Source organism: Neodiprion virginianus, chromosome 3 (assembly GCF_021901495.1).
Source record: "Neodiprion virginianus isolate iyNeoVirg1 chromosome 3, iyNeoVirg1.1, whole genome shotgun sequence".
Classification (NCBI taxonomy): domain Eukaryota; kingdom Metazoa; phylum Arthropoda; class Insecta; order Hymenoptera; family Diprionidae; genus Neodiprion; species Neodiprion virginianus.
In genome coordinates, this window is record NC_060879.1 from 30,586,734 (window position 1) to 30,606,285 (window position 19,552).

Sequence of the window (19,552 nt, forward strand, 5' to 3'; positions counted from 1 at the left end):
ATTTGGGCTTGCGCGAAAAATAAAGTGAAATAATGTATTGTAAACATGTCAGGTTTAAAAAATTTCAAATAAAACGTAATTACAAACGCCATTCAATATTATAAAAGTGTTTTACACACCGTGCAGAAATCCTCGTTCTCCTTGTCTTCCTCGTCTTTCTCCCCCTTGTCCTCCTCCTTGTCTACCTCGATCACCTCCAACCGCCGCCATCCGCCACCAACGACCACCCCTAACCATCTCCGACCACCTCTAACCACCGCCAACCACCTCGGGTCAAACCCCAAAGACTAATAAATATTTTCACCAATAGAACACATCAAAAATATTGTGTAAGGTTTAATATAATTTTTTATCGACACATTTCACTCAGAAGATTATGAGAAAATAATAAGAAATTATAGAAATTTCATTAGCGCATTGATAGCTCCTGAATTTGTGCTTACGCGAAAAATGAATTGAAATAATTTATTGTGGACATGACAAGTTTAACCAGAACTACGGAAAATTAGTCCGAAGGTCTAAAGTCACCAGGTCAAGGACCTGGACAGCCAGAACTACGGAGCGCTTGTCCCTGAAGTCGAATTTCACCAGGTAGCGGACCTGGAACGTAGAAACTACGGAGCGCTTGTCCTGGAATTCCAGTTGCAGCAGGAAGCGGCCCGAAGCGCAGGATCCAGGAGGTTGAGATCCTGGTACTTGAAGTCTGCGGAGCGCGATTCTCATCCGTCCGCTCCACTGCGCGGTTATTTCCAGACTGAAGAATTTTCGTCGTCGACGATTACTATAGATCGATGACGTCAAGAGAAAAAAATTTTTGGTGACGTCACTTTCTGAACATCCGAACTTTAGTTTCGAACTTTAATACTATGTATGATGTATGATGTATGATGTATGATGATTCTAGTTCTCACATTTCAGACAAGAAAGCAGAAAGACAAGCGGCTTACGCCCTTCGATGGTCAGCCGTCTACTAAAGATGTATTCTCCAGGTAACGGGTCAGCTAATAACGCTGCCGTTCTGCGACAGTTGGATGAAAACAATTTTAGCTGGTACCTTTCAAATGTGTGTTAAAATACACTAGAAGTTTTAAGATGCTTCGTTCTTTCTCTCCCTATCAAAAAAAAATAAAAAATCGTCGACAATCACCTTTTTAGGTCTTTAGATCAGGACACTGCGTTAAATACTGTCTCATATACGGAGCATCCGTTTCATCTCGATCAAAATTAGCGCATCCGCGATGTATTACAGTTACTCTGAATTTTTTTCCATACGAACACTTGTTGAAAAACAATGAATGCTTCTCTACCCAACGTAGATACTTCACTTGCAACTAGCTAAAACAGCGTTTCGATTCTATGCCTACGAAAACTCAAGATCGAGAGAGCATGTGAAAAGTTGTTGGAATAATCATAAATATTAATGTTATGAAGTACATCGAGCGCGTGTCGAATAGAATCCCATTTCGCAGTGAATAATTCTGCTATTTTCATATTATAGCCGATTATTGTAGATAATCTAGTTTGTCTCCTGGAAAATTATAAAATTTAGAGTATGCATCACGCATCAATCGCAAATGGATCACATATATTAATATTGTACATGGACCGCATATACGTTCATACTGTTTGGTCTCAGCATAATTATCACATCTGATCTATTATTATTCATGATCTATGTATACATTCTTCTCTCGGGTACCTTTGTACTACATACTTCAATTAAATCACTGTTTTGCCATGAATTTTGGAAGAAATTTCTTCTCATTATGAATTTCTCGCATCGTCGACAAGTCGGTAATTACACACAGGTCAAGTACTGGCTTGAGCTTACCATTGCGAAGACTGCGTTACTGGGAAGGTGAATGCAGCCAGCATCATGTCGAAATCGGTAACTCTCTGATGTTGTGTAATAAGTTCTCAACTCTAACGTTGGAACATCTCAGGGGACGCAAGTGCTCGACGATTTTCGGCTGTCACACCAAAGCCCACTAAGATAACTATCTCTATATTCTTCAAATATCGGTCGAGGTTTGAGTAATATTTAAAGTGCAGGTTTCTGATGTTTCTCATTGTCAGATTTTTCCCATTGTCCTGCAAACAAAAACACGTTTCCGACATATCTATGGTAATAGTTAGTGTTAATAATTTCATCTATCGCTTCAAACACTTTAGTATCTTATGTTAACGGTTGTACGTACAGCCGGCAGGATAAAAATATACTTTACGCATAATTGGAGAGGACTCTCGGTGGCGCTATATCCTTCACTGTCTACCGACGCCATCTTATGAAATACCTATAAAACTAAAGTTAATTGAAAAGCTTTGTATTCGCTCGAAGCATTCGCTTACTTCTCGGGTGGTGAACTTTTCGCTTCACATCAGGCACCAGCTGCCGGTTGAATCGGGTATGCAATTGCCGTGCGTAGTGCACTGTTCATGGAATGGTAAGACTCAGTGTTGCAGATATTGCAGATTCCTGATACCTCACCTCGTGCGGTCTCTGTAACATAGCGTATAGATATTTTAAATTCATTTGGAAAAAATGAATTGTCAATTTAGTGCTATGCCAATACTGTGTGGAGATAACTTCGGTCTACGAATTGGGTGATATCAAAATTTGTCCGCTGTTCGATCTGAGCTAGCAGTATCACTGGACAACGATAGACTTACCTGAGTCAAGTGAAGGGACTCAACACAAGTTATATTGACCATTGAAGCCCACTGTGCGTGCGGTTAATCTTGACGTAGTATCTGAAAGTAAATAACCCTGATCTCAATATAGGTATATTATCTGAGATTTTGAAAGTGTCGTTACAGGATACTCATGGCTCATTACCATGTGTTCCCCTACGAAGAACTTGGCTGTTTCTTAAGGCAAATAGTTAAGTATGTTGTAGATTAACACCCGTATTCATAGTCTTTTCTTGAGGAACAAGGATTCCTTGTTCTCATTTCATGTTTCATGAACAGGGAATCCTTGTTCCTCAAGGAAGGACTATGAATACGGGTGTAAGTCACACATTTGGCCGGTCAAAGGCCACGGTCATTTACCTGTGTAATTTCAAGGATTGATGCACGAGAACTGAAATGCACATGACCAGGATCTCAAACAATTGAATTTTCTTCGAGTGACCCAAATCTTTCGCAAATATGCAAAGAGTGTCGGCCCTGAGTATCGTTTTAAACGCAACATTCTCTTCACCCTAGGAATTGCCGAACAGCAATGACAACATTGTTAGATCGTAGAAAAAGGTTGAAAAGTGAATGGACTCCACCGTTATGCATTAGGAGGTCATAAAATCATCAAGGTTTCGCATATTCACGCTTACTTTTATTCTTTGTTACGATGGTTCTAAAATGAGGTTGTAAAATGATTTCACGTCGGCGTTTAGCTGTATGTATACCACAATTCTATTGGTCGAGGACAAGACAGATTCTGACACGGTGTAATTTTTGCCCTTCTTATTGCTATTCTCGAGTCACCCTCTTTATTTCCCAGTACTTAATCTATTAGGTTGAGCTTAATCAGCAGCAGCTGTAAACAGGTCTTTTTCACCAAAATAAAGGTCGTCTAACATTTTGATGTGAGTTCTTATTTCACATATCATGATTGCAAGTGTCATTTGTACTCTTATCTTTCTATAACCATATTGAATCTTTATCGCCGACTAATACAGTAGGCTGATTTATATTTGTGACTTAATGGAATAAACAATTCATCACATTAATTGTAAAAGAAAATCTTATTCTAATACACTAACCAGAACATGATTAATTATCTGGATGGGTGATAATTTCGATGATTGATTCAATGAACGATAATCGTAGTTAGGTAAAGATTTCCACTCTTATACGATAAGTTACTCGCTCTCATTTTAATCGTGAAATTTGTTTTTTCTATTCACACTGTTATCAATAACCTTATTATGGCGTAAGTAGTTCTCGTTAACGAATCTTTCACAACTCGCAAAAAACGTATTTACTGGAGTATGTAAAAATTAACTAGCACAACTCTCTTTGAAGGCTTGAAATGTATTGAAGATATTATATGCAATATTTATACATTACGATCATGAATCTTCTGTGAATCAACGACTATAATGATAGAGAGCTACTTTTGCAATTTTCACAAGTCACAAAAGGCCAAAGTGCTATACAGTACATGTTGTGTATTACACCTATGAAGATAGCTTAACTAAAGGTCCCCAATTAAATTACATTGCACGATTACAACCTTTGTTGAAATTACGAACGGTACGTACCAGAGTTACACTTAATATTATCTAACCTGAGAAATATGTTATGCTTCGTTGAATAAGAAGTTATTGATTGATCTTGTATTCGGAAAACAGTGAAAAGTTCAAAGTGATACATGATAATTGACATTTACAGCCTTCATTCCATCTGCCTATTTCCTTTAGTATACACCAATTGAGGACATGAGGCAAGTGGCATCATGTGACGAATTCTGCAAATGACAAAGTGCCCGCATAATTGTCAGGCGTTCAGACGTTTCCCTTTGTTTCTTTTTATGGCACCGAAAACTATAATTAGACCGCCATTTAAATGACATTTGTTTGTGTTTATACAGATGATTCGGATAACAGTTTGCATTCGGAAAGAATATAATTAAATTTTGATTCAATCATTCCGAAGTGCTCGAATAGTCTTGAATCAAATGAGCTTGTTGAATTGGGATGAGGAAGTTTATTTACCAAACTTGTTTGGAAATTTGAATAATGAAATGACTTCATTAAATTCTCAAACATATGTATAGTCCCCTATCGGCATGTATCGATGATATGCACCTCAAATTTTCGGAATACATTAACTCTTGGTACTCATCGTCATGTTGGCCCAATCTGGGAATTCGTGGAGATCGTATATGACACTTCCCCAAGTAGGGAATCCGATAGTCAGCACTATCAACGTAATTACACTTGGACCTATACCCGCTATCACCAAATCCTTGGTTTTAATGTGTCCGGCCGCAGTTGCGATGGCATTTGGCGGTGTCCCGACTGGCAGATGAAACGAAAATGAGCAACACAAAGAAGCCGGTAACATCAAATACAGCGGATGCAACTTGATCGATACGCACTAAAAACAATCAAACCATAAAATTATTCGGTTAGTTGATCGCATTGTAACGTTGAATACTTGGATGATTTTACCTCCTGTTCCTTAACGATATTCTTGCTATACTTATGCACAAGGATTATATCTTCGAATGATAGTAGATTGGACGAAGTTTAAGAATACGTGCGATTTCAAAATTTACGAAATTTACAATTTAACACATCTTAAGACTGACTCAAGAATACCCTTGGTAAACTTCTCCACTCAGCAGATACAGCAAACTTTGATAAGATTATCTTATCATGCCAGGAGACTCCAATACTTCGTTCATTAAAATGTGACCATAATTATAGCGACCATCACGGAGGAGTCCGATAGTTTTAAACTACTCATTCGTAATCCTTGTACGAATATATTATAGCCATCAATATAAAAATATACTTCTTCACTCTCGTATAACCTTCAAGATTTTTGCATCTGCAAACACGAACTTTGGCACGCTGTATCTTTGGTATGATCTTTCCGACAGCAACGTCGTGCAGGAATTTTGTATTCCTCGTTCCATTATCTAATGGCGTCTGTTTTAACATTTTTTTTTAAACTGATCCAAAATTCGTTTTTTGACAAACTGGTACTGTGGTACTAATACATCATGTCCCTCAATCACAGAATGTGTGTGCAAAATTTGAAATATCCATACATAGCCACCACTAGATAATCGAACGAGGAAGAAAAGTCAGGTACGACTTCGTTTTTGAAATGAACGTACCAAAGATACAGCGTGCCAAGGTATTAATGTACAGGGTGTCCCATTTTAATCTTACATCTAAATTATCTCGAAAAATGTTGCTCTGATCAAATTTTGTTTGAAACAAAAGTTTTAGAGTTCAAAAGGGGACGTTCAAAAAAAATTTTGTTGACGGTCCCAAATTTACAATAGCGACGCTACGATGGCTGACATGGTTTTTTTTAATAGAAACCTAACTTTTTTTTATGACAGAACAATGCATTGCATTGAAACTAACAACTTTTGTAAGAAACATTTTTCGATTTAGATTGTGGTTTTCATGTTGAAACTCCATTTTTGACTATTTAGCGCTGTCCGGAAGGTACCATACAAAACCCAAACAAACCCAAACAAACCTAAACAAAAGTGTGCATGCATCTGTGTGTGCGTGTCTGAGGTTGCACGATTGTGGGCAGGTTTGTTTGGGTTTTGTATGGTACCTTCCGGACAGCGCTAAATAGTCAAAAATGGAGTTCCAACATGAAAACCACAATCTGAATCGAAAAATGTTTCTTACAAAAGTTGTTAGTTTCAATGCAATGCATTGTTTTGTCATAAAAAAAAGTTAGGTTTCCATTAAAAAAAACCATGTCAGCCATCGTAGCGTCGCTATTGTAAATTTGGGACCTTCAACAAAATTTTTTTTGAACGTCCCCCTTTGAACTCTAAAACTTTTGTTTCAAACAAAATTTGATCAGAGCAACATTTTTCGAGATAATTTAGATGTAAGATTAAAATGGGACACCCTGTATAAAAAGGTGCAGTTTACATCGAATTAAAAAAAAAAAAATGCAAAAATAGCTGTTGCTAGATGATTTGACGAAGAAGAAAAAAGTCCTGCATGTCGTTGCTCTTGCAATGATGTTTCCCAAGATACAATGTATCAAAGTTCATTTTCGCAGATGCAAAAATCTTGGAGTTCATCTCATCGTTAGTCAACTCTATTTCCCTAGTATGATTTCTAATATGGACGAAATTGTTTTTTTATTTTTTTAGCTATAATGAGTCCTATAATCGTCAACTGTAGTGAGTACTGTTATACCGGTGAAATAAAGTAATTTGACCCGTCATGAGCTTTATTCCGTACATTCAACAGGATAGTGTTTTCTACACCACAGATGTAATGAAAATTCAGTACTATTCTTAGCCATGTGTATTTGTAGGTTAGTAATAATGTACGATACAATTGTCCACTTACCAATTCAGCAAGTATCGGTAATATAATGTTGGCAATCGCGACGTTCGAGGTCAATTCTGTAATCATCTGAGCCATGAAACAAACGATGAATAAAATAACTACTGGATGCAAATACCGCAGGCCGGTTAATGCATTTCCCAGTAGTGTCGAGAGTCCTGAATCAGTACTGCCCACAGATAAAGCGAAACCACCGCCAAGAACGAACATGAGACCCCAGTGCATTCTTGTCTGAATTAATTTCCAGCTTATCAATCCGGGAGTCGGTTTTGTTGGACGTTTGCTGGGGTCTTTACTGAACGAATTGAGAAAGTCTAGATTTGCGGGGATTATGAACATTAAAAGCGTGACGAAAATTGCTGAACTGGAGTCCTTGAAGGGCCTGGAAATACAGAACAAAAATATATGAAAGTATGTGCATCAATTTATAATACTTTTATACGTAACACGGTATGAATACAGACGAGACCGGCAGGTGATACGAAGTAGAAAAAGTGTTCATATTCTTGAAATGAAATTTCATACTCACATAGAAGTAATGTATGTGGGCCACCCGGTAACAAATCCAGGTTTTCTGAAGAACCACATGAAAATAACTAAAACGAACAGAATTGCAACGCAAGATTCGTGCCACGTGATTGGCCCTAAGTCCTTGTATTTTTGCTGAATAACGTTTTCGGCAATTTTTTCACCCTCCCGGCCAATATTTACATCCTGAGCATCCTTGCTGTTTGGCCTGAACATTCCCATGTACATAATTTGTAGCCATATCCATATCAAAAAACCACAAATCAGCATTGGTGGAACAGCGTAACACATCCATTCCGAAAAATTGATGCCTGGACTATGTGGAAACCGTCTGAAAGTTAAATAATTCTTCATCAGCCAAATATCTCCGATGAGTTATACGTAACATGGTTTGAGGTATTTTCCGTACAACTTGAAGAGAAAAAATGTTTGAAAAAATGAAATTAACGCCACGTGTTAGCGGTGCGAATACACTTACCCTTCGTAAAGTCCTTTAAAAGTTAAATTAGTTCCGCTTCCAACTACTGTACCTGTACCACCTATACTAGAGGCGTACGATGCGATCATATAGTACGTCATCGTGGCACGGGTCGGTTTCTTGGCACTAAAAAAAAAGGTGCGATACCAATTTAAGAAACAGCCTTTCAATATCCATTAACTTCTTAACGGCGTTTATAATAATCTCCATAAGTGGTTTGTTCATCCATTGAAACGATACTGTAAAGTGCTGCTGACAACTATTACTGTAAGCCTATACTCAAAAATTCAGGATTTCTTCGAAGCAATGACTGGAAATTACTTACCGCTCACCACCTTCGGCGTTTTCAAAGTCGTCTTTGTCTTCGATAAACATAGCGCCGAGTCCTTGCTGCGATGAAAACAATAAGGCAAGATTATTAAACAAGTCAGAATTTTCGGCATACGATTGTGTAAACTGAGCATAACTCCGCTTACATTTTCCATTTCCATGAGCACAGTATTAATTATTGGAATCATCATAGCCGTAGCGGCGGTATTCGAAATCCACATAGAAATGAACATGGTGACCAGGAAAATACCGAAGGATAACCTTGGAAGAGTACAAGAAGAAAAGTTTTTTATAATTACACAGGATCAGTTCAGCATTCACATATTAATTGCAATTGCGGGATCTAATCTCGCTTTCAAATATTACAAATACCGACACATGATACGCAAGTACTTGAGATAGTTGAACCGGTTTCCGTTGCCTTCGTTAAAATTACAACACATTTCCATTATCGTAAGTAATTGCCGGTGAGGCCCAGAGCGTAAGTTATATATTTACCTCCTATGACCACATCCAACTACCTTAATGATCAGGAAAGCAACGCGCATGTGCAATCCTGAATGTTCAATTGCAACGGCAATGATAAGACTTGCGAGGAACATCATTGTGGTATCGTTTAAATAACACTTCGTTGTATCGGTTGTGTCCAATATCCCCATTATCGGATAAAGAAAGATCGGCATGAGGGATGTGATTGGAAGCGGCAGAGCTTCCGTCACCCAGTAGACCGCCATCATAGCAACGACGTACAAACATCTGTACATCTGTGTAAAGAGAAATGAATTTTGTTGCAGTAAAGTTGTGATATTCTCGATTTCATAATGATAAAGTAACCGCAGCAACGAACCGGCTGGGAATACTAAGAAACGGCTACGACATTGATATCGATCAGAACAACACGTATTACGATTACTGGGTGTGTGTAAGTAAACTGAAAAATCATGCAATGCATTAACAAGTTATACATATTCGGTGAAGCTAATTATGTGAATATTTTAACTTTCGCTCACCCGTTCATTGTTGTAAATTATTATAGGAGACAGAACTATCGGCCATGTTATTACAACAATGGATCGCCAGTATATGACAATGAATCGAAGTAGAAGTTGTCGGAAACTCGCAGCTTTCCTGAATGGTAAATAAGAAAAATCGCTGGTTGAGACATGGGTGGAAATGAGGGATAAAAATAATCACAAATTAATTGTCCAAAACGAACCTTGGAACAGACGTTTCCAGGCATGGCTCTTTCTCCGGGGCAGTATCAACCGCGATGATATCCTGCTTTGCAGTGCTCATATTGGGTTTTATTTAGCCTGATAAGAAGAATAATAAGGAATGAGCCAATAATAAGAGGAAACGAATATTTTCATAGCTACAGTGTTTAAGAATGTGTTTGTTCGTATTTTCGTTCGTTATTTTTAAGAAACGTCAATCCTCATTTGACATTCAAGTCGTCAGGATTTGCTTTGAAATAACCATATTTTCAAGAAACTTCTATCCTCATTTAACATTAAAGTGGTAAAAATTTACTTTGAAATAAGCATGTTGTGCATTGGCATTCAAGTGGTCAAGATATAACCATTTTTCAAGGTAGGCAAATCTTGACCTCTTGAATGTCAAACAAGTAATTCAAGTTTCTTGAAAATCACGAATGAAAATACGAACAAACATTTGTTACGCGTCTACGCGTTTTCCTCCTTCTTTCACTTGCGAATGCGTCGGTGGGACGGATATATAAATACATCTTGTTTATATGTCGCTCCGCGTATTGCGAATGCAACGACCCACGTGACCTCGAATTTTTCTGAACTAAAGCGTTATAAGCCCACAATGATGCCAGAAATGAATATTCCTTTGTCTGATAGAAGTGACGTGCGAACTTATTGATTATAGGTATATAACCTTATAAGGAATAAACAACAGTTTGTTACGAGCTAAAAAACGCGTGTACAGTGATAAGGTTTAACGGCGACTGCCCTTTAAGTTCAAAATTAAGAAATGCTATCTTAGAAAATGATGGAAAGTGGATGAAGTGTGCAGAAGTATTTGACGCTGATTATCGAAAGGGCAAAAGGTAGGAAGGTTTTGGTTCATATGAAAATACGTAAGAGCGTTAGCGAGGAAAGGAAACTCCAAAACATTTTTAATGAATGGGACGAGGATGAGGCTTTGCAGGTATAAGGGACGGTTAAAATAGAAGGACAGTTTCCAAAATGGAGGGTGGTTGAATATACGAGTATTAGAAGATATGCAAGATTGCGAAACGTTGGAAGAAAATGGAGAAAGATTTGAATTGGGGAAATACTTTGTTGTACAGTATTGTTACGAACGTACCACACAATAACAAAATCAAGAATTGATTGTTAACCAATGTCAAGTAGGCCAACTTGAAAGAGCCAAGGAACAAATAATAGTTTGAAATCGTTAATTTGGTATATCTCGGACCGAAGTACCGGATTTTACGACTGTGGCGAATGAGTCGGTTACGCGAGGAATGCCACCTGGTAATTTGCAGTGCAAACTTCCGAATTAAATGTTTACACTTCGAATCGATGGGACGTATAATTCTACGTATAATACTAACGCAATATGAGAAACAGTGCGTTATTTGGCGAACGTGATTTTCCATCTTATGAAGTTCGTGAAACATATATAACAATTTTATTGTTCACCTTCGACATGTAATGCTAAATATGGTTATCAACCCGCTCTTAAATGCATTGAAATCAATACTGCCACTTCATGTGTATAAATTATGTTAAATATTGTAACAAGCTTTGAAGCAAAGGAAAGATAACCAACCGGAGAAAGCAAAGACAAACATAGAAAATAAAATAGACCCTTTCCCAACGGTTGTTCAACTTTCAGTTCATTCAATTCAATATTCATTTTCCGACACACAAGTTTAGTTTAATTGAATTGCAAATACCTACCTATTGGTTGCACATAAGCAATTGCGCAGTTGTAAAAACAAAGAGTAGCCAAGACCCACTTTCAGCGATTTTCTTTAGTCGTAAACAAAGATTTATATTATAAAGATCAAATTTCATTCGTGAGGTTCATTGGTTATCATCGAAAATAGACTCATTTCTCTGCAAGTTCCCGAGAACGGAAAAGTAGGAGAAATATTTGAATATTTGTTTCCTCCATATTCAAGAATTCATTACGAGTTGAACACTTTACTCTGATACTTTAGGTTTTAGAAATTGTCAAGCAAATATGCACTCTTGGATTTATCTTGTGGATGATTATTACTGCAATTTTTAAATTCTACTTCTACGATATTGAAAGTCCGCATCGTACGGTGCAATAATCTACACTGCACTTTAAATCAATGTACGTCAGTCACTTTCGTATAAAAAAGGAAAACCGTAGATGTTGATTCAAGAATCTAATTAAACAGTTAAGAAATAATGGTAAAGTATTTATTCACTGTATAAACACGATATAATAGAGACAGTTATAGGTATAAGTATTGAAATATAATCGCCTTGGCCTTCGACGTTTTCTTATTCCCTGTAAGACTTGAAAGTTAATGTTCGACTGACGAAAAATATTTCTTCGTCAACGGTTCTGCCTACCGCGTTCGCTAATTATAAACACATGTGCCTAATCGAGTATGATGACAAATTATACGACATTGATGACGCATATACCTATGAAACGATTATCGCTTATGATTTTGATAGACTACAGCTAATACGAATATACATGTATAATTTTCAAGCGTGTTTTTCTGGCAAAACTATCCATGTTCACTACAAATACGGGTATTCGGTCACGTCTCAATTATTTTCCCGAACTAATGTATGTCCGAATTCCATGGTACCTAGCAGTCAGCATCGCCTCTCGTTAAACAAAAAAGACGAAACGACGATTAATAACACTAGTAGATAAGCTGAAATTAACGATTAATACTCAAATGAATTACCTTCCTTATTATATACACAATTCACGTCACGTACACCAGTAGTAAAGGTTACAACTAATCTTTATTCGCACCATCCCAGTATAAAAATAGCACTTCGCGTATAAAAACATATGCGATACCGTGTGACATGATGTATAGATTGTAGTTTACGAGTACAAAAATAGAACATTCACGATAATGTTGAAGGAAAAAATTCCAAAGTATGCCACGGGCAGAATAACGGTGCACCACCGAAGCAGTCCGATGCAGCAGTGATGGTTGGATAATTGGGGTGCACCTTCCGCAGGTGCCTGAGACCTGGAGGCGTGTTTTTTTAGGACCATATACCGGGTGATACGAAAGCGAAGTAGGGGAAAGTTGAAGCAGTGGATGGGTGTGCGTGAGCCTGTCCAAAACCATCTGTACAAAGTTCCGAAAGTGTGAATTGTCACATGTGAATAGTTTCCGGACGAGACCAAATACACGCCGCCTTCTAAACGGTCATACCGTGCCGTTTTCATAAGAAGATTTTTAAGAAGCGATTTCGGCAATTGAGAAAAATTAGATGTGGTCCAATTACAAAACATTATGTGAATTATAAAAATGCGCAATTCTTATGTCATTCGTTTCAAGGATAAGGATGTAAAAGAATCCAATAAAGTTGGGAATACGGCTAATTTATTTGACGGCAAACCGTTAAATGCTCATTATGCTATCGCTGGACATTTTAATCGCACTCACTCAATTTATGATACATATATGTATTATGTATAATATGATTTTATTATACCGCAGCAGCACGAAATACTTAAAATTCTCGACACGTCTCACGCTATGTTTAACGACTACAAAGTATCAAATAATTAATTTGGATCCACAATGCACTGAAGACCTTGGATTGAAATGAAAACAAAAATCCCAACATAACATGATTTCCCAGGAAACAGCGATTTTAATCATCTAATCAGTAGACTGCAAAGCTGCAAAAATTCAGCAACGGTAGGAAAAACAACTTTAAAAGGAAAAACAAAAACACTCTTCATATACTCTGAATACGTATACCACCCAATGACGTGAAACTTCGTAATTACGAACACCTTCGGGACTGAAAATATCGTCCGTTATTGAGAAGTGTCCATTATTTAAAACAACATTAACGCGTTAATCGGGTTGCTGGAAATTGTTAGACTGACCGTTGTAAACAGGTGTCCGTTATTGAGAGGTGTCCGTTAAGTGAAGTTTCACTGTACAGCGGTTATAGTTTTATCTTACCGAGATATGTTAATCGGGTTGATTTCCTATGTAAAAAGATCAAGCGATTGATAACACGCACTGACGACGATTGGATTGCAGTCAATAAATTCAATGGAATAAAATAGCAGTGTCAACCTTATTCCGTTACAGTCGGTATGCGTTGGTCTATTGCCAACGTAGCACAATCGATTGTTTTGTTCGCAAGAATACAAAACAATAACCATTAGTGATGGAAAGTACATACAATGATCACTTCCGGAGGAGAGAAACTCAAGCTTAAGGGGGTGCCCTGGTCGATTTCGACGCGACGTATACATCAAATATCGGAGTCTACGTATCTCAAATACGAAACCGGGCTTAAGGCAGTAAACCCTGCGCCGCGCCGATTGAAACCCGTTATAAAAAACGACACCTTACCTTAGTCGCTAGTAAAAATAGGGAGCCTCCAGACCCTTAACCATACACGAACGAGTTTGTTTGGTCTTCACAAGATCACAGTCATTTTATTGTACTTATTAACAATCCGAAAACTAAGTGGAACTATAAAACCGTAGTGCTGTATTATATACAAGAGTGAGCCGCGAAGGACGTGTTGCTGCTCTTGAGAGCAGCGAACAGCAACTGTCCGGTCAGTCCTCGCGGCGGCTTGGAAGTCCAACCACCTCCGTTTAACGTTGCATCGTACTTTTGCTTATGCCTAATTACGCCTCCCACGCTCATCGTTTGCGCCATACAAAACGGGCGGAAAATCCACTCACAAGCTCTGTCCATTCGTAACACATAATTATACAAACGTTTATCGTCCTCGGACGGTTACTCCTGTGTAACATAAGAATGACGCTCAAGTTCCTCTCGAAAATTGGAGAAAAGTCTGACAATGAATATGTTATGATATATAACAGAATCTGACGAACTTGAACGAAATACTGAACCGTCCTTACTCCTCGATCCTCGACCACGTGCTAATCGTTTTTGGCATATCCGCGTTGAGCTTCTCTAGTCACAGAAGTAGACAAACCGAGACGCGGACTCGCCTAGTAGACTAATTCGTCAATTGAACGTGCACAGAAAGAACGGTCAAGTGGAGAGAGATGCGATGAAGTGGCATATTGACATTCATCGTGCAGTTCTGTGTTATTCTATTCTGCATGCAGTACACGTATCGGAATATTGAACGTGCAATCTTGAGGAATGTTATCGGCACAACCACCAGATTTTATCAATTTCGCGGTCATTACCGAGCAGGGTTCCTTGCATTTCGAAGGCTGCTGTATGAGTGACCGGAAAATGTAACTCGCCGACATTTTTATACACCATGAAAATATGTTTTCGATTCCAGCCAGACTCGAGGCGTTGCGTTGTTAATATACGAATGAAACCGCGATGGGAATGCAAATTTGTACAGGGAATAATAAGGCAATATCGTGATTTACTGTCGGCTTGAGTGTTGCTGTTTTTTTATAAGTCAATTCCGCTCACCTTCGGTTCGGAAAACAAACCGACATAATTGAAATCAGACTCTCGTATAGACGTTGTTTTTAAACAACAGCATAGTTGGGAATATGTTTTCTAATCTGTCTTTGCAAAGACAAAGTATCGGAAACTTCTACACGGCTTAACGTCGAAACGGAAAAGTGCGTGTTATTGTGGGTGCTTATCTGCTCTTCGGCTGAGATACAAGTAACGTATGAATGTGGTTGCAGTTGAACTTTAACCTCGAACTCCACAGAATAAATATCAACAGAGCTCCGTGCTATCTTACCATATTCAACGAATCTTTCATGTCAAGTTAGACGAGCGACGCGATCGTGTTTTGTGTATCCTTCACCCAATCAATTTTGCATTAACAAAATGTTTGATTTTTTTTTCGTAGCGTTTCTCTAAGCAGACATATACATTCTCAACTATGAAATTCAAGGTCATTCTCAATGAAACACTGTTAGCAGAAGAATAGATTTTTAACAATTTCTGTTTCCACACTTGGTCAGGGTTATCTTTGGGGATTATTTCCACAGATCGACACATTCAGATCAACACCTTTGATATGCATCATATATTGCATATCAAAGGTGTTCATTTGAATGTCAAAATCAATATACAATATATATGACATGCATCATATATTCATATAACATCGGCATACTGATTATAGCCGATAAGATATGATTTTATCAGCTATTGTCCAGTTTCTCCATGCTCTACTCCCAGTTGAAGAATTGACCAATCGACCCAGCCATTCACAGCGGATGTCAATCAATTCCTCTATACGTAAGATGACTTCAGGTTTGTAAATTCTGATCCCTTATTGTTAGTGGACAAAAAAGGGCCAAACAGCAAGCTATATACCTACTTCCTTCTTACAGCAAGAAGAGAATTCGGAATGAATACCGAAAAAGGACAAAACTAATACGAAGATGCTGCAGTCGCGAACAAGTTCTTGTGAATGCAAAAAAATTTGACCAGATTCACTGTATTAAAAATTAATCGACGTGCTATGCGTTGACACACTTCACCTTGGCCTCAAGTTCGACATGATTGTGTTACATTCAAATATCCAATCACCGAACGAAGAAATTCAGTTGACTCGATTATTTATAAACTGATATCGTAGCGACGTCAGAAGGTGGGGCGATACGAGAAAGGACACATGTTTCAGATCTGGCGATTTCTTCGTTTTTTTACTTTCGACCATTTGTTGTCGCTTACGGAATCCAACCTTGATACACCTCCCCACTGACTTTGACCGCATCGACACGCAGATTACTGGATTCACGAGGTTTAAATCAGTATAAAGAAGCAAAAGATTGATACGGGATATGGTGTACGAAAATAAGAAAAGACTTGCACGCTACATATTCACGAATTATTGATTCATGGCTATTTGCAGCAAGGAATACCCACGAAATTTATATGACATATTGTTCATACAGATAAACACAAATCATTTTTCCTAAATCTTTCCCAAAACATACCCAAGCAGCAAGTCAGATTACCGTACAAACAGCTATTTCAAGAATTTTGTTTTATTCTAAAGACGCTGTATGATGAGATTGTTCTCAATGTTGCCTACAATATACGTATGAGATTGCACTTTCTATAAATTCTCATTTCGTTTGGTACTTATTGTGTAACTTGATCTTACGTATCCAGAGCCTGCTTATCATCAAACCTCTGCTTTTATGTAACAGTATAACATCAAGCGACATCAGTGATTCGGGAAACCGTCACTCGATGATCACCCCACGTACTATCAATAGTGTCACTATGAAACCACTGATCTCCTACTTCTTCAGAGTTACTATTATCTATTCGGAAACAATCCCCACCACTTGAACGACCAACTTTAATTTAAACACAAACACCTCAAAATCAAACGCTTCCAAAATATTCACAAGTCGGTTAACTGTACCGGGAAAAGTTGAGGAAACCGCAATAGCGATCGCAGCCTGCGTCTTAACTTGGATTGAATCAATCTTTGATTTCTTCGAGCAATCAAATGTTCGGTTTCATATGAACTGGCACGTCGTCATTGCAACGACTACGTCCTTGTCGTTAAATGGGGATGGATTGAACAAGCTCGTTGTCAACGTACGATTGGAGGATGAGATATTTTTTTCATTTTACCGCAATGTAAGATATTGTGTAATCTATATAAGTTAATATTCTGATTGCGAAAATTCTGATTTGCGATAAAATGCGTGATAAAATGTCTGAGCCCTGCTCGAACGATGCAGTGGCTAATTGTAACTTCTGGTCGAAATGGCAGGATGTGTGGATTGTTACTTGAATATCTTAACATAATATGTAGTTTTCTGAAAATGGTCCTCACAAAAATTAATCTCTTCTCTTCTCTACAAAGGTATATATAAGTATAAAATCAATGTCTTTCTGACTGTCTCTTCGGATGTTATCTTATAACTCCAGAACTGCTGAACCGATATTAATTCTTTTTTTTTTCTTTGTACAGCTACGGCGTCTGCTCGGGTTTTATAGGCCATATTTCGTTACAAACAGATCAATAGTTTTGAAGATATAAGGGATATTTGTAAGCCAAGTCAGGACAGGCTATTACACTTATGCGAACGCTGACTAAACTCTTACAGATAGAGGACAGTTATGCTGAGGAGTTTTCAATGTTTCGATAGGCTAATTTTCACTTCGTGGAACTGACCATTAGGTATCGAGTTTTATAAAGTTCAAGAACAGCGAGGTTTCTAACCAATGATTCCACTTTTTTGGCGATGGCTATGTATACTAAGTTCCAGCTGAAAACCGGTTGGTTTGCGGTTGGCTGCAGTTTTTTCTTCAAGCTATCATTACTGAATCAATACTCTTTAGCCGTTTATATTTTGTCTTACAAGCTGAACGTGTTGTTTTATATATCAGAACATGCCGTTATTCAGAGAATGCATGAACATTTTGTCCCAAGCCTAAAGTGAGGGCATCAGTTTAGCCCCATAACCAATCAAGCATAATCAACTATTTTCGTGGAAAATTTAATACGCTGCGTAGTACAACCGAAGATGCAGAGCATTTTGTGCCCGTCCAATCTGCGAAGAGGCATCCGTATAATATCTACTTATGTAATATATCGCTAATAGCCTATTAGTATATATTGTAGTTAATCGAAGTAATTCTTTGTACAAATTGCAATTAGTAGAGTACTGGAGATGATAGATTGGACGTCCGTCTTCTTGATAAACGATTCGTCTGACATGCGAGAGATTCATGCACAATTTTTCCTTCGCATTATCAATCTTTGCATCGTATTTTATTTATCATGTGCATATATTCTTCGAACTATGTTAATGGTATACGTGAACAAGCGGCATTACTTCGCTTCAACCGCGGTATCATAATTTTCTTACGTGTCGCATGCTCAAAAAAACACCTATTCCGATTGATGCACTTAACATTGCGAGTAATTATCTTGGACGAATTGAAGAATCGAATTTCATGTAGCTTCTATCATTTATGTGTCTAAAGTGTACTGCGAATGTGGATTGTCAATTGATTTTATGCTGATGCCATATTAAACTTAAGATTTGTAAAACGATACTTTGCATATCTCAGAAAAAGTTACAAGGCCGACTATTTATTCCCAAGGACAAATCATCGCACAAATGAGTACCCATAAATTATCCACTTAGTACGCACCGTGCAGCATGTCACGACTTCATTTACGTTGTCGGATAAAACGTAATATTTTTACCACATCCGGAATTTGATTACGATGTGCATAAAAACCAATTTGCCTAACTGTAGTCAACCACATTCAATTTCTGTTATTGAACTTACTAACTTCAATAAAAATTCATTTCACGTATCAAAGCGGCGTACTTTTATAAAACGCAGATCAGTGCAATTACTTTGTCAATGCAGCTTGTGAACTATTTATCAGAATGTAGATTTCTCAATTGAACCATCAATGATCTGTAATCAGCAATGTTGAGTATGTTTTGAATAAGATATTGTAGCTATTGCGTTTACATCAAACAGCAATACGCGTTATTTTCGGTTTTCCTGTTTTATTACGACTTAACGATCATTGATTGCGTCATTATTGGTGGCAACGTCTGTATCGTATTCGTTAAACATTAAAATATTCACTTCTCGGTGAGATCGCATAATTAAATAATTGGTATGAAGACTACACAGCGAAGTTAGATACTCTGTCTAGGTCTAAAGTATATTTTCTCGCGAATCGCAAACAGAATATCCGTTTTCCTAGAATGGTACGTGTTGACATTGATATCCATTAGATTTGAATATAACTGCGGATTTCTATTATAATATGTTAAAAGACATCTGTACAGTTAATTGAACCATAATTCCGATGTGATTGACTTTGTTCCATACTATTAAAAAACAAATATTCGTTTCGATCTGACATTCTTAGCAAATAATACGTTGACCGAAATTATTATTATATATAGCAAATATTGATAAATTAGTTCATCAACGTGTTCTGTTTATGCTTGCGTTCGTTTT

The 19,552-nt window shown here is 37.6% G+C and overlaps 1 protein-coding gene and 1 long non-coding RNA gene across 2 annotated transcripts; one reads left to right on the plus strand and one right to left on the minus strand.

Annotated features, from left to right (window-relative positions):
• Positions 1-3,316: 3,316 nt before the first annotated feature.
• Positions 3,317-9,704, minus strand: LOC124299983 (protein I'm not dead yet-like). The gene is made up of 9 exons (XM_046753552.1): positions 9,614-9,704; positions 9,408-9,525; positions 8,896-9,161; positions 8,544-8,658; positions 8,393-8,457; positions 8,068-8,193; positions 7,591-7,920; positions 7,065-7,443; positions 3,317-5,100 (listed from the first exon to the last, which is right to left on the minus strand). The coding sequence occupies exons 1-9, from the start codon at positions 9,691-9,693 to the stop codon at positions 4,828-4,830; spliced, it is 1,752 nt and encodes a 583-aa protein (XP_046609508.1). The 5' UTR covers positions 9,694-9,704; the 3' UTR covers positions 3,317-4,827.
• LOC124300009 (uncharacterized) lies at positions 9,156-9,774 on the plus strand. Its single transcript, XR_006907128.1, has 2 exons — positions 9,156-9,319; positions 9,434-9,774. It is a non-coding gene; the product is annotated as an uncharacterized LOC124300009 (long non-coding RNA).
• The last annotated feature ends 9,778 nt before the right edge of the window (positions 9,775-19,552 follow it).